Here is a 17,369-nt window from a genome sequence, read left to right as displayed (position 1 = left end):
AAGTGCATCCTAAATTAGAGATTGATTGCAAGTGAACTAGAAACAAATAAAATACAGAACACAGAAGTAATGACTTTTCTGTAAAGGAAAATATGGCAATTTTTGCAAAAATTCACACATCTTAAAACTTACAGAAAACTTAGAAGTGTTTGATAATGTTATTTCTGTGCTAAGCCTAAACTGGTAAAGTGAAACATCAAGTTCATAAACAGATATCTTTTTGGAACACATTTTTAGACTTTCATATGAATACCATACTTTCTATTCAGCAAATCAAAGATGATTACACTGCATGAAATACAATTTTTGAATGAAATGGCTCACAGGCCATAAAACTTAAATGTTTCAACACATTTCATTGGCCAAAAAAATTCTGTGTGTTACATAGCCAGTTGAGTTACTTTGCAATTTAAAAAAATATTGTTAATAATAGAGAAGCGAAAAACAAGTCTTTCAAAAACAAACAAAAATTGTTTTAGGTTTTTACAAATGTTGTCAACTTTTTAATGAAAAATATATATCAATCTTTTGCTGTTTAGACTAATTTTTGTGCCACATTTTTGACACTGAGAAACATTGTTTTTCCACTCAGATAGACTTACCTCTCATATACTGAAAGCCATTTCTTGTTGAGTTTGAACCTATGCTGTCAACAAAACATATGTCTAAAAGTTTCTGAATGTCCTTTGCACATTGCATAAGGATGCATCACTTGCCTGTAATTCTCCACTCTCCCATCTTCCATGTGACTTATTGTGCAAGAATTAGGAGATCTTAAATAATCTGCTTTCTTACCATAATTTAGATTTTGTTGAAAGTTGCAGTCATGATAAAATTTTGGTTGTAGGGAGGCAGGGGGAAACGTATTTCAGAGATAAGCACCTGTTTGAAATTCATTTTAATTCTCAGAATGTGAAATTTAAAGATAGACTTACCCACATTGTGAAGGAAGTGGAAAACTGATTAACATGAAAAGAAATTGAAAATATAAAACTATAAGCTATACGTAAAGGAAGTAGGAACTGATTAACATGAAAAGAAACTAAAAGTATAAAACTACAAACTACAGGGCCGGAAGATAATAATCTAGACTACGAGAAGTATGTAGCTAATTGGAGTTTGATTAGAATCCTTAACCAGAAAATAATATACAGAGCTGGGTTTGAGGGAGAATTAGAGAAGCAGATCAGCCTTATAGAAATCCTAAACCTAAAGAACACTAACAAAAAAAGCATTTATCTCAGCAGAGTACCACTTCTCCATGACATCCTTTAATTCAGACAAATTGGTCAGTTTTGTGAGTGATAATTGTGTATTGAACCTATGGAGCCAACAGTGAGAGAGAGTTAGTAGCATAAGTAGGTAGGAAGAATACTATGTACTTTTCGTGCAAGGGAAGGTTCTTGGAGAAGCAACCCAGACATGTATTATGAAAGGACATACTCCAGAAGTAGGAGCCCCTCTTCCCACAGAGGACAATGTCTAGGTACTCTTGAGGAACATAATAAAGAAAAAAAGACATAAAGAAAATTTTTAATCATGTTTTGTTGACAATATGAATTCAAACACAACAAGGATTGATTTATTTCAGAGGTAAGTTCCTGTTTGAAATCTATTTTAATTCTAAAAATGTAAAACTTGAACCCAAGTTATTTAAAATATTTAAAGTTACTAGCAGATCAAACATTTTAGAAACTGAGGATCTTATGTCTGTAGGATTCAGATTTAATGTAATATCTTAATTTTTGCAATATTTTATTCAGTAAAGAAATACAATATATGCTGGCTTATATTTTGTACTTCAAAGCATGCTGTCAAAATAAACTATTTGGATTTAACATTGATGTAAAGAATATTTGATTTGTTGTGTTTGGCATGTACTACTACTAGTCAAATTCTGTAGTGTGCGAATGATAATAAAATTCTTTGTAATGATGTCTTTATTTTTGTAACTGTAATTTTTTCCATGCAAGAATCTATTTATAGAATTTATATCTATTTGCTCTACATTTTCTTTAATGTATATCCTCAGAATTTGATTTCTTAATATTTTTATGTCATTAATTTCTGTACAGGTCACAGGTAAAACTCCGGGCACTTCTCGTGGCACCACTGGAGTAAGATGTTTATTCTTTTTATTTTATATTGATTCTTTGTTTTATTTCTAAGTTAGAGTGATCATAATAAAACACTAGATAGATCTGCCTATTTCAGGTAATATGTGTTTAAAAAAAAAGTGCTTATAAATGAATTTATACCATTAAAGTGAATAAGAACTTATTCCTAATAACTTTTTATTTTCTTTGTTTTATATTATTTCCATGTTAATTTTGGGGTCAATGTCAAGGTGGGTCCAGTTTCACTTCACACAAATATAATGGAAATTCTTCTTTCCCACAAGACTGCTGGGAAATAACTAGAAATAACTAATAACTAGAAGCATTGTGCAAAAACAGATTTAGATATGTTTGTGAAAAGATATCCTGAATAATGAAGTTGATGAATTAGAGATTGATTCTTACTTGGTAGAAAATTTACATTTTTCTATATTGCCTGAAACAGTAGATACATTTTGCTTAGAATTCAACTTGAACCCATGAACTGTCCTGTAGAACATCTAAAGATACACATTGTCAATTCATTAGCTTTAAACTTTATTGCACAGAATGTATTTTATGAAGATATTTTTTAAATTTAGATGTTTTTTTGATATTTGTGATCATTATAAAAACAAGTTCACCAATTACCTAACATGTTTGGCCACGAGTGTTGATAGGATTAATTAACTGAAGTTAAGTTCAATATGTATATAAGTTAGAAATGCATTTTTCAAACAGTTATAACATGGTAATTTGCATTGGTATAGTACAGTTAAACTACCATAATATAACACAGTAATAGCACAAGTAAATATAAAATCTATCCATTTTTACAAGTAAGTTATTTCTTGCAGTACTAAAATAACTAATTATTCTCTAGATCTGCTTGAATTCCAGGTTTTTTTAGTTACACAAAAGTTTCTGTACACTTCATGACAAAATACAAGATCAACTTTAACTTGTATTTTTTATTGAGAACATTAAAAGAACAATGTGATGGACAGGACCCACAGCATATCCACATATGTTAGTGTATGTATTGCTTTACATAAAAAAATCTTCAAAGATCAACATGCAAATCAGCATGTCATAACTGTGTACATTAGTTTCTTACATTTTTCAACATTACACACATGCAAATCAACATGACATGACTGTGTACACTAGTTTCTTACATTTTATTACATGGTGAAAAAAAGGTATTTACTTAAATATGTAAAATATGACTATGGTTAGTAAACATATTTATGTATCAAAGAGTACTATTGTAATTCATAGCTAATCTAACTAATGATTTATTTGTAGACTCTACCTCAACACCTGCAAAATATGATTTTGGTAAATGGATATGCTCTTGTTGGCAAAAAATAATAATAGAAATCATATCACTGTACAGTGATGGAAAAATTTATTGCATCACCCAACATTTTCATAATTTTCATTAGAATCATCATTTGTTTTGAGGCTCTAATGCATGTAGATGCAAATGTGTTTCATGGATGATGCAATATTGTCTAATTATCAGTACGAGCCTGCAGAATCGTCGACTGTTATCCACAGGTCTCAAAAAAACATGGCAGGAAACTTCAAGGGTCACCATCACTGAGCACACCATCCGGTCTTGCCCGTGTTCGGCCGTCTGCCAGTAAGACAGCCAAAAAGGAAACCCTTCCTCACTCAACTGGACCAAAGAGCATGTTGGCTGGACTGAAGCAATGTGGAGCAAAGTGATCTTCTCAGGCAACTCAAAGTTGAACCTGCATGAGTCTTATAGGAAGCACTTTGTGTGATGTTGATGTGGAGAAGAGTTTCATCCAGCATGATTGAATGCAACTGTGAAGCATCTGCAGGGTCAGATGATATGGGAATGAATCTCTGGCCAGGGGTGGGATGCTTGCATTTCGTGAAAGGCACCCTCAATGCTGACAAGTACATCTAAATCCTCAAGTTCAGGGTAAAGCCAACATTTTGGGATCACTTTGATGGAGCTGATCAGTGCACACGTTTGGACGATTCTTAGGTAATTTTAGGTTTTATTTCATTGCTTCAGACTATCTTCAAAGGGAGAGGATCAAGACAATATGCTGGCTAGGCAACAGCCCAGATCTCAACCCTATTGAAAACTACTGGAAAGTAATGGGTAACAAAGTACAAGGGAAGAAACCAAGAAGCACCTTGGAACTACAGGAAGCCCTAATCCAGGTGTGACATCAAAAACTTGCTCATTTCTACATTCAGTCCCCTTTTGCAATCTATGCCATGGTAATGTCAAGCAGTTATCAAGCCAAGGGGAGCACAACCAAATATTAAAACAAGGCTCTGTGACCACTTTTTCTCAATTACATTAGTGGAGTTATCTTTAAATGTAGGTTTTCTTACTCAGAAGACATTTTTGTACTTACCAAGTTTGTTTATCATCTGCTGTAATACATTCGTCATGGTTAGTTTGTTAATAAAGATGCATATATATGTATATATATATTTGACTGAAATATGAATCAACTTACACCACCCCATGTCCAAAACAGTTTTGCACTAGTTCTTACACTTATACAATGCACAGTCTCATAAAAATTACAGGATACATGAAGAATATATAAAAAAAATTGGGTGATGCAATTTTTCCATCAGTGTATATAATATCATATGTCGAAGGAGTACAAATAAAAGAAAAAAATTTGGTTAGTAAAACAATTTCACCAACCCCATAATGTGGTATATATTCTTATTTTGTAAAAGGATAAAAGACAACAATGTTCTTAAAAATTTATGATGTGAAGGTTTTGTTTTAGTGTTCTTCATTTCCATTTTTTTAAAATCCCTTTCTGCTAACCATTAGCTTTTGTTTCCATGAAATTAAAGGAAAAGCCATATATGTTTGGACAAAGCTAGTGTAACTTTCTAATCATACCTTGCAAGAACTAGTGCTTTCAAGCATGATTCATTTAAAATAAGCTTCCTTTTCCCAAACTGCAATAAGATTATCCACCTGATACCTTAAACAGAAAGATGGTGTTAAACTTCTTAGAAAACAGTTTAAATTCTCACAGATGTTTTATTAAATGTATCTTTGGTTATCATAATTTATATTTCTAAATCCTCTTTGGTATGTTTATTACAGATGAGAGTTCCAGGTACATCAAAAGCTGGTCCTGTAAGTCAAACTTTATATCTTGGAAAATAATGATGTGTGTGTCATAGAAGAGAGAGATATCAAGCTGTTTTTAAATACTGTTGTTTCAGTTATCAAAAGTTTGATACTTCCTAGAGTGGTATTATGTTTAATACTTGCTGCAACTCTTTAGTAAACAAGGGAACAGTTGTTTGATGCAGAGTATTTACATGAAATTGAATTGTGCTCTTTCCATCATGCATGACTAACATGTTGTTACTTTGCACCACTTAAGTTGCCATCCCAGAAGCTTGTTTACTCTTGATGCAAGAAACTTTTTAGTATGCATCACAAGTTTCTTCTCGTCTGAAGACATTGATATCATCCTTTAACTTTAAAGAGAAAAGAACATTTATATTTCAGTAGAATCCATTTTCTGGTGATGAATTTGCTGTAGTAAAGCATTTTGTTTTACTGTAGTATAATGGTACTTGCAGTTACTGTTAGTTTATTCCATTTAAGAGTTTTGTTGGTGCTTTTTTCTGTGTCAAATTGAATTGCAAGCAAACTTAACCCAATTGTAGTTCATTTCTGGATGGAGATTCCATAGACATCTGACAATTATTTCCTTAAAAAAAAGGATAAAATATTAAATACAACCTTTAATTATATGAATAATACTCAAGTTAAAATATCTATATTAAGAAATCTGGTGGTTAATATTTATTGTCAGTGTATATGTTTAATGGTAGTAAGTTTGAGATTTATGGCCAAAATAAAGAGACTGAGAAAAAAAAATCTATCCTATGGATTTGGAGAAACAATGTCCAAGCATGTTGCCAGAGCGTAAAGACCACTTACTTCTAATGAAATGTTTGAGTGAAATTTTAAAAACATTTTCAGTATTATGTACCTTTTTATAATAACCATCTTCTCTGTGGTTATTATAATTAACCCTCACTGACTAGAAATAATCTGAAATGACTCATCCTTTAGGATTTTGACAGTGTAACCTTTTTTTTAACTGCATTCTATGTCAACAGAAAAGTTTTTCTCTGAACCTGTGCCATTAATTTAATCATTATATATACAAACATTTGACTTAGTTTGCTGTTTAGTCCTACTACCCAGAATTCTTATCAATAGAGAAACACTAATAATATAGACTGTAAATGTTTCCTTGATATTGATTTTAATTCAGAATTTTTAATTAGTTACTGTTTTTCATCTAAAGCTACAGTTATATAAGGTATAATACATCAGTATCCCATAATCTCAGTAGATCAGTGATGTAGTTTTTAAACTTAAGCATATAGTAGTTGTAATGTAACAGATCATCTGTTTAATCTGTTCGTTAAGCATACAAAAATAATATCCATATGTTCTGTTTACGTCGGTCAAGTGGACTAGTGTAGTAGTAGTAGTAGTAGTAGTATGTTGAAAGTTATTGTATGCTTCAGTGTAACATTCATTTTGTGGTTTTTGTGACTGTTGGTTATGATATAAGGAGAACTTCTCATTAAAATCCTAAAGTCTGTAAGATGTTGGTTTCCCCAAAAGGGGGTTGAAGACCATCTGGAGGGGTCATCTGTTTTTACCACTCACACCACTATACAGTAATGCATTGCCTGTCAGTCAGTCAGTCAGTAGACACTAAAATTACATCACATAAAAGACAATTACCCTCGCAATTTGTATTGTTGTGTCACATGAATCACAAGAAGAATTATGCACTCTGTAGGCTATAATACAGTGTGACATATGAACTTCAAAAGCAAAATATAAAATAATTGTTACTCTTCATTTTGGTTTTATTTACTCTTGAAACAGAACACTTTAGGGAACCCTGTAGAAGTACATCTAGTATATATTTATAAATCCATCATCAGCATTGTAGAAGTAAGCATAAAGGTATACATAACTTTTGCTTTTGAATATTATAATGTTACATTTTTTACTGAAATGTATTGCCTAGTTTGGAAATACCCCAACCCAGTTTCCAATCTTTTTGGGCAAATGTATTCAAATTGATTCAAAAAGCTTTACTTTTGTGTAAAATTTACCAAGTGAAGTTACAACTAAGAAGTGCTTTTGCTTTTAGTTTATCCCATATAACATGATTGAAAACCATCATGCAAACATTGAATTATTGACTCTCAGTGTTCATTAATTTCTGTATCAAGCTCACTGTTTGTCAGAATTAATTCCTTAGGTATGATGATTCTGGAAGACACACAACAAATCATGCTTACCCTTAGCTGATGGAATGAGATGATAGCTGTAGCTAGTGTCTGAAAATTTAACATCAAAGTGATAATACAACATGAATAATTATCAATAATAATTATGGTTTAATAATGTGTACACTAAAAATTATACTACTAGGGATAATTAATTAATAAATCCACTTAGAGAAGAAATGCAATATTGCTATGCATTTCTGTCATTAAATTTTTTCTCACTACAGCCATTGCTGATGTGTATAATGGGTATTTTTATGGTTGATATTTGTGTTAACTTTCACTTATAATGCTCTTCACTATTTTTCAACCTTTGCCTAGTTTCGAGGAATCACGGCTGTACCGTCCACTTCAGGTCGTCCTGTGACAGGCTCGCAAGAAGGACTAGCACGACCTATGACTGCAGTTAGAGGGGCAGGTTACACTTCAGTAGGTAATAGAGGTAAGATGTATATATATCTTTATCATATAATTAGTGTAAGAAATGTAATAAACTAATTGCACTGACTATTGAGACACACCCTTTTGTGATAGTAATATAAATTGGCTAAGCTTATATATATGTACCTAAAACTTTGTATAGTTGAATAACTGTGAAGGTTTAATGTTTATAATGGGAAAGCTGAAGTTCTGGCTCCTGAAGCTTTTCAGAATTTTGAGTTTGTTTTTGGTTTTAAAAGTAATGAAATATCTTGTTTGAAGCTGAAAACTGTCTTTTATATAGTACAGTATATTCAATGCTCATGAGAACTTGCATGTGACTGAAAAGCTTCATTTTACTGTTCAACCTTTACATGTCGTCTATGAGATTTATTACATATTAGATAAAGTCATGAAAATAATTCATTCAAGTTTTTCTCAGAGGGACATATATATATATATATATATATATAATTTATATGACTGAGTTAAGATGTATAAACTACAATTCAAGATTAACATTGATCGAACATCAACACTTTCAGAGAGAGTATTCTGAAATGCTCCATTAGTGTTCAACTTGAATTGTAGTTTATACATTTGAAGTCAGTCACATAAATTCAGTTATTAATAACTTTTAACCAAAGTAATGTAACTGTAAATCAGAACTGAAAAATAAGAAATAATGTAGCTAATTTTATATAATGGACTGACTAGGGGTACTTTATGTTATAAAACAATTCATAAGAAGGTGAAGCCTGTAATTAGAACATAATGACTCATCAGTTGGATACCTTTGCTGTTATCTATATTTTTGTCCATAAAGAATGGTCTATGTTAAAACGGGTTGGAGTATTAAAAATCTGTGGAGAAATTGATGATTCACACATACACACACACACACACACACACTAACTGCTAAGAGTTTGACTTATATTGATAAACAATAAATGTAGCAGTTAAACCAACATTGCTGCCAGAGTAAATAATATTTTCTTTGCCCACATAAGCAGTAGTAGTATTCTCAACCTTACAGATCATGTGTTAATTAGAGATGAAGTTAGGGTGTACTGTGGAGGTGTGAGACAATAATGGAGTGGTTTGTATCCACTTGTATTTTATCTTCCATATGTGGATAAATATTTATGTTATTGCAGAACAGGATTGGGGTCAGGAAGTTGGTGAAAGCTCTGAAAGCATATACCAAGTGAATGATTCGTGGATCCTTTATTACTGATGATGTCACTAAGTTAGTGTAAAGTACACCAGAGGGATCACAAGATACCACATGTAGTATAAAGGAAATAGCTTTTTTTTGTGCCACAAATTTTTACCAGGGTAAAGTTTTTGAACTGCAAAAAAAAGTTCAATATTTTTTTCACTGATTCACTATTGTTGCGAAAATAAGAAATAAAGGAGTAAAACAAGAATATAAAATGGTTTCTGTGGAGACATTTATAGTAAACTGAAATACTGTTCAGTCTTGGGAAAATACCCAAGTTAAACAAAATTTATTTTTGAGTTATTCAGGAACCTGTAGTTTTTATATGCAGTAATAATTTGGGTTTAACATAAAATTTATGTAGATGGAAAAGGTAAAAATTTCATTCTATAGCAAGAACTTTCTTCTTCATCAGAAATAACTCCTTACAATTCAGATCTATGACTTTTTTATTTCCATATTTGCACATTTTTCAAAGAATTGCATTCAGGTTGTATATAAAAAAAGGCATCTAACAACTATTTGAAATATTTTCTTTCTCAGTTCTCTGCTTGTCTGTCTTTTGGAGTCAGTATTAGTGCAACAGAACAAATGTTGCATATTCTGGAGTGTGCTTAACATGTGGTATCTGCATTTATACATATACCAAGATATAAATGAGCTGCAAAGTAAAAGTAGCCATTTCTCAAAATATTCCTTTAAATGCTCTGCTGAAAAATGTTAAATGGATTTTGTGGGTTCTGAATCAGAGCATTTGCAAGAATTTCTATTGTTTGTTCAGTGTTAATGTTACATGGATGACCCACATTTTTGGATACATGATGTACTAATTTTTTTTTTCAGTGCTTTGATTGTTTCTGGACATGGTGGAATTTCATTCCAACGAGTTCCATACTAATGCCAAACTTCTGACACATTTCTGTATATTGCTAATTCTTTGTTCAACACTTGAGTTGAAATGATTAACTACCTCTTTCTTCCATTGTTAAGAACCTTCTTGTTACTTGGCTAATTTATCAGCAATACTTGCAATGAAAGTATACTATATAATAAGTTTATTAGATATTTTTCGGATGCCCTGTAGGTTTTGTAAAGGATTGACACAAAAGTCAGAAATTGTAGAGCTGACTATAATGATTTAAAAAGGAAAAAAACATGAGCTTACAAACAAATTCATAGTAGTGATGGTAATGACCTTTTATTCCACTGTCCCAATAGTATAAAAATGCTGAATCAATATAATGTGCTACATAAAATATATGTTCTAAGATCTTATAAAATGTACAAAGAGTAAATGACTATTAATAATATAATTGTTAATATTTTCATTTACTATACTTTTGCTTTTTCTCAAATGTCAATTTTTAGGTTGGTTTGTTTATATTGCAATTGGACAGTTGTGATTAACATAGCTTTTATGAATACAGAATTGAGAAAACAAAGACAATTGTATGTTTCACAAATATCTCATTTATTAACGATCATGGTTTCATCAGTTTATTTGAATTTTTTTTAAATTACATTTAGAGTTAATATTTTACACCAAAGTATTATATAAATTTTTAAGTGTTATGATTGTTTCAATAACTATGGTTTCTTAATATTTAAATACAGGTCAGTCTGGAGTTTTTGATCCACTTAATCAGCGTAGCACATCAGTGTCACCCCTCCAGTTTAAAGATGAAAATAGGTAGATAGGAAATTTCTGTTTGTCAGCTCTTTCCAGGCTAAGGTTATATGTAACATTATTTCACTTCTTCTGTTTGTTCTTATTAAGCTAGTAGTTGGACATTTTATAATGAATACTTGATGTTATTACACAATTATTAACTTTCTGTTTTATAATAAGATCTTTATTATTAAAATACGGTAACAGAATTAGTAACTGCATATTTTTAAAATGAAATGCTTAATATTAAAACAAAGTTACAGAACTATCAAATGTTAATTTATTGTAAAATTGTGTAGTATTAAAACAAATTAATAGAACTAGTGCATGTAAACTTATGATAAAAAATGTGTAGTATTAAGACAAGTTAGCAGAACTTTCGCATATTTACAGTACAATAAACTGCTTTAAAAGAAATGAAAATGAGTTGTTTTCACCAGTATAATTTCTTTTTTTTATGTTTAATTAAGAATGCAATTGATTAGAATCACAGGAAATTGATTTAACCACCCAGAAGCATTACTGTAAAGTTAGTTACAAATTTGATAATGAGTTTTTAAGCTCTAAAATTTAGACTACTTTTAGTTATGCAGTGTTTTCCCGACTTAGTTATTTAATCATTTGTTATTGTTCAAACCTTGAAAAGAAAATTGGTAATAAAATAACTAAGAAGTCAGTTTCTGATTTAAGTTGTTTTTTTGTTTTTTTGTAAATTCCTAAATTTCAATCTGAGCACATTTAATAGCCCTGAAGAAAGAGTCAAACAGTTAGAGAAAAAAGTAACAGAGCTAATGGAAGAAAGTTGTCTGGCAGCAGACAGGAAAGAGTTGAAGCTGGTAAGTTTAGATTGTATGTAGAACTTATCACTTTCAGTTACAGCTTTTTAATGTTACACACTTTCTTTAGGTAGTAAATGGAAGCACTTATTTATATTATATTGATCAATGGAAAGGTAAAGGTACGTACCCATTTCTTCAAAGTGATATTAACTAACAATGAAAATCTTTCCTAAGTGTAGCAAAGAAAAATATTTCTAAATATGTAAGAATAATTAACAAAGATTATGTAAAAAAAAATATTGTTGAAAACAAGTTTGAAAAACTGACTTAAAACTGAACAAATTAATGAAATAGGAAGGAAATTGATGAACCTGCTTTCTGGTTTGAAGATTTTCAAGGATAAAAAGGGTACATTATGCTACACATATATAATTAAAACTACTTTTTTATTCTTTCGGTAATGTAGTCTTCCTTTATTTACATGCTATGTATAAAGGATTTATAAAATATTCCATTTAAACAATTCAATGGTGAAGTTTTAACTTGTTATAATAACTAAAGCATGTTGCTTTGTGGTTAACAAAGAGGGTAGTTTTCTGTATTTATTAATGTATTGGTACATCTATGTAAAGTATGAGTGATATACGTCATTTACTAAAATAACAATTTACAAAAGTGTACATTCTCTCAGGTTTTGGTAATACATTTAATAAATAGAAAACGAACAGGTTTTACTACACATTGGAACTTACAGTGAATAAATGTCAACATTGAGCTAAACCTGTTCATTGTTTAGGTAATTGGTAATGTATTTTTTTAACACTTGAATTAAATGTTATAAATTATCTATATTTTTCGATGTTTCAAAATCACAAGGATTAAAATATTTTGAAATTACTTTTTCTTAACAAGTTGTTATCAGGAGGACTTATAACATTTTTAATATTCAATCTCTTGTTCAGAAGAATGTCTGGGTGTTCAACATGATACAATTTGTAGTTTCTTTGCCAATTACTTTCATTAGCTAATCTTGCTTTATTATACTTGCTTGTAACTGGTTTGAGTAAAACATTAACTTTATTTACAATATCTATCACAAAAAAGGATTTTTGATAAATAACCAAGTTTTTTATTTATATGTTTTTAAGAAATTATTTACTGAAATTAACAATTCACTTAGATAAGTTAAAACTTTCGTTAAGTTTAAAATCAGATATATTTAAATGCAGAATTGCCAACCATGGACACTATCTTTGCAAAGATTAAAAAAAAGTGGAGGACTGGAATATTTAGTGCATTAAAAATAGAGAAATTGAAGAGCTTCGTTAGAAGTTTTAAAAAGACAAATTGAAAACTTAGAAAATTAGAAATGAAAACTTACTAGAAAAATAAGAGATAAAACATGGTTGAACATTATAAATTACAGGATTAAAAAAATACTCTTCAACCATTACCAATATTAATACCATAATTAGAAGTAGAACTCTAAGAAGTTTGGTCTTGACTAGTGAACAAAAACCACAAAATCTGACTTCACAGTCCCTGAACAAATTGTATATGTAAAATACTATTATTATTTTTTTCCTCCTGGATGTTTTTTATTGGTCTAATTCTGTACTGCCATCATCTCATTGGTTCCAGGTGATTCCTCATCTACAATTCTAATAGATTGGGAAAACAACTCATTCCTTCCTTAAGTGTCATGGTCATGAACTAATGGAAAACATTAACACCAAAAAATTTAAAACAAGATTCATGTCATTATTTGTCTTTGTGTTATGTCAGTAGTTATTTTCTAATTTATAAAATGCCTTAAAAATCCTTAAGTTATCCCAGTTGTCATCATAGAATAACAGTTTTAATTCTCTCTGACTTTTGCAAGTAGTAACATGACACACAAGTACTTGCATGGTCGTATGCTTCTGTGAAAAATTCCATGATTAGTTAAAGATAGTACTGTAAGAAATATTACCTTGTGCCACAATTATGTGTATGATAATTCTATATCTGCATATTGATATTCTAATTCTATCTATATACTTTTTGAACTATTTTTAACTTTTATTCTTCTTCCTAAACACTTGGTCTCTACAAATATTAAATTATAAGAAAGCTACAGAAGCTTAGAAATACAACTGTTGTTCAACATCTTATCTGAACTATGTATCAGAATCCTAATGTTTTGATGTGCAAAGAGTGGTCAGCTTCTGTGCTACAATAATTATTTGAGAGATGCTCTAATTTGGACTCCAGACAAGGTTTTAATGAGTTACATTCAAAATTTAATTAAACTACTTAAATAAATTTGGCATAAAAATGTATCCAAATTTTAATAGTGTATACATTTTAATTTCATAATTTTATATGGCCATATTTTAAATAAATCCTGAATTTCCCCTACTATAAGAATTGTGACATTTTCTCTCTAGGCATCCTCTCTTTTTTTAATTTATTTATCACCCCTCCATGAAGTACGAAATTTAATGTAAATTACTCATTATGATGTTGTCATTGCTCAGACAAAGCATACTTTTTATAGCCTTTAATCTTATTTAGTTACAGAGCCATCGAATAGAAAAATCAGACTTTTCTTGCCACACCCACCTGTCACATCCTTTCTTTCAGAAATTGCAAAAGTACTCTGATGTTTAATACTATATTATTTATAACCAATAGAAAGCCAAGGTTTTAATCTATCAAATGACATATTATATTACGTTCTTTTCTGTACAGAGAATTGTCTATTTCACTTCCAGTTCAAACTTTTATTACTACGGGAAATACATCAATGAGCTCGATGGAATTTTTAACAGCTCTTATCCCATAGTTAGAAAACCAGAAAAACTGGTATAGTTATAGGAAAGTACTTTTTGCATGTGATCATTTGGTATTCTTTGGTGCATTATTTAATTAAATAAAATATTATTTAGTGTAGTAGTGCCATTATTATAAAAGAGTAGGGTTAAGTTTCATCAACAATTGACAGCAAAAAAAAAGAAAGATCCAGGTAAGTATTATCTTCCTTGTTTTTCATGTGTATTCTTTATCTATTATTATACAAGTAACTAAAATGTAAAAATTAGAAACTTTAGGTTAGATAAAGTAAGATTAGGTAAAATAAAGGATAATAATAATAATATAATTTTTCTAATGAGATACACTCAAGAGTAGCTCGTGCATTATGTAATTTGACAGGGTAATGTGAGCTGCATGTTCACCAAGTGATTTACAAATTTTATGCTGGGAATATCAGTTAGTCACAGTTCAAATGACAATAAAACAATAAAATTTAAGTATAAACAAGTGTATACTGTTATGAATTTAAAGTATTTAGGATACACAAATGTGGTTTCATGTTACAATTTGAAGTCATTTTAGAAAGAAAAAAGGGTAATTTAGATTTTTTCGCATTTTTTTTGGTGATTATGAGATTGGTCAAATTCACCAACTTTGTATAGAGTTAGGGTAGAGAAAATAACATATAAAATTTTTACTGGAAAATGTTTGAAATTTATTTAGGAGGTTTTTTAGAAACTATGCAAATGAAAATTGAGATTTTTCAGATGAAGAAAAGTATTTTTAATCTTAACATGAAAGTCACTTTGTACTTTGAGCAGTTAACACTTTGACTCCATATATTTATAGAGAAATATTTAGCAAAAATACTGCATTAAAAAATCAGATTTTTTGTTTACAAGTGACTTAGTAATTACTGAATGTTTGTGAATATACACATAACATATTAAAAGTTATTGTCTGGAAACATGGTCAATTTGGGGTCATGAACTCAGTCAATTAGACCAAGTCCATAGTGAGAGAGTTAAAGACAGTGTTTGTTTTAAAGGTATAAGAGAAAGAAATGCTAGTTCTGTTGAGATTTACTAATGATATTTTGTAGTATTTATATAAATAGCCAAGAAATTTCCAATAAGTTTTTAATATGTTTGTTTAAAAAAGCTAGTGCATTTTGGCCATCAATACAGTTAGAAGGCTATTGAACTATAAAATGGTATTCAAGTATGTACATGAAAAGAACTTTTAAATTGGATTTTGTCAATACATCGAGAATTGATCTATTTGTATAGTCTTTCATCTTTCTTTGCAGCAGCAAATAGGCCTCATCAGAATTCCCTAATATGTTCTTTTTATCTCGTCATTAGGCTGCAACTATATATATATATATATATATATATAAATATTTGACAGTACATTTCTTAAAGTTATGCTTTTAAACACAAGTGTTCTACAAAACCAAAATGAATGTATAATTTCAGGGAAGGTGAAATTACAGAAGATATAATTATTTTTCTTTTAGTCTTTAGATAAGGCAAAGGAAGCAGCATCTAAGGAGCGAGCTCTAACTAGACTGAGAGACCAATTAACTACTGAAGTGCCACCCAACATGGATTTGACCTATTGTGTAAGTAATACATTGTATTATATAACTGAAATGTGTATTTCTAAAGCAAAATGAATGTAAAATTAATTCCAGAACATCTAGATAATTTTAATAATTTTTTCAAACTCCATCTAAGCTTGGACTTAAGTTTAATTTATAATACAATGTGTCGTCTTTGATTTTAGGAGCACTGTAAATGAGATATTTCACTTGTAATTAAGAACATTTATTAGAAATACCTAAGTAATATCTATACTTAGCACATCACAAGTTGCTTATACATATTGAATCAAAATAATTAATTGGAATCAAAGTATTTCTTCTTTTTTTTACCATATCTGTTAAAATTTATGCCAAGTATTATTTTTATCTTTTATAATGAGTATCAATAAAGATATCTTTTTATTTCTATTTTTTAATATCAAGTGTTTTTTGTACAATTTCCAAAAGCTGATCTACTATTTGAAATTGTTGTATGTTCTGAGATATTCATCTTCCCTCCATATTTTATGGGAAGCCAATCAGCATTCTCCATATTAAGTTGAAGATTGGATCCTTTGCTGACTTCTACCTTGGTAAGATTGTCAGTTTCTGCTCTTTCATTGGTTTCCTGGCTTGTATGTTGTTAGGAGTTATTGGGTAGAGATGCCTTGTTGGAGGGAGTTTGTCTAACTGCTGTAGCCCTCTGTGAGTTATGTGAGGCTCCTTTTCTTCATCCCTTGATGTTCACGGGTATCCCAGAAGCATTGATATCATAAATTGATGTTGCCCGTTTGCATTCTTCCTTGTCATTGTTAGCCTCTAGACCAGTGTTTGCCCAGGGGATCCGCAGCACCGAAAAAATATGAAACTAATAATAGGTATCTATATACAAATGCATGTTGCCGATGTGTTCGGCGATGTCGAATAAATTTTAACAATTTTTTTATTTTATTAATTATTATTAACAAAGTTTTTTAAAAAGAGAGGAGACGGATACTTGCATCGACTTATATTAGATTTGACGATGCTTCATCTGCGAGAACGGGGTAGAATTGACGTTATTCAAGGTCACATAGCCACGTGCGTTATCCAGTCATGCAGCGCCGCGCGCTATTGATGAGACTCGTGGTTTCACCACCAAGGCATGTCACAGATTATTTGTCATCGTGAAGACAACGTGAAGTAAGTAGGCCTATATATTCAATCTTTACAATTTTGTTATTGTATGCCCACAAATGGATTTAAAGAAAAAAAACCTGGCAAAAATTGATACAAAACAGAGAACCCGACTATTTGGTTCAGATTACGTAGCCTTTGGGTTTACTGCTACTGGTGATAAGAATTGCCCATCACCATTATGCTTAGTTTGTGGTGAGACGTTATCGAATAGTTCAATGTTGCCATCAAAGTTGAAGCATCATCTGATATCGAAACATCCTAATTTGGC

General features: G+C 30.3%; 1 protein-coding gene across 1 annotated transcript in view; it reads left to right on the top strand.

Moving 5' to 3' along the window:
* The window catches only part of LOC106478335 (intraflagellar transport protein 88 homolog), a 74,037-nt gene that overhangs the window by 13,290 nt on the left and 43,378 nt on the right, over nt 1–17,369 (top strand). Inside the window, exons 4-9 of the mRNA XM_013938873.2 lie at nt 2,076–2,117; nt 5,221–5,253; nt 7,773–7,893; nt 10,708–10,783; nt 11,508–11,598; nt 15,857–15,961. Of these exons, the coding sequence (XP_013794327.2) occupies nt 2,076–2,117; nt 5,221–5,253; nt 7,773–7,893; nt 10,708–10,783; nt 11,508–11,598; nt 15,857–15,961 (468 nt within the window). The remainder of the gene's footprint in view (nt 1–2,075; nt 2,118–5,220; nt 5,254–7,772; nt 7,894–10,707; nt 10,784–11,507; nt 11,599–15,856; nt 15,962–17,369) is intronic.

This window comes from Limulus polyphemus, unplaced genomic scaffold (assembly GCF_000517525.1).
Source record: "Limulus polyphemus unplaced genomic scaffold, Limulus_polyphemus-2.1.2 Scaffold200, whole genome shotgun sequence".
NCBI lineage: Eukaryota > Metazoa > Arthropoda > Merostomata > Xiphosura > Limulidae > Limulus > Limulus polyphemus.
The sequence above is the reverse complement of the archived record's forward strand: the minus strand, read 5'-3'. Positions and strand labels throughout refer to the sequence as shown.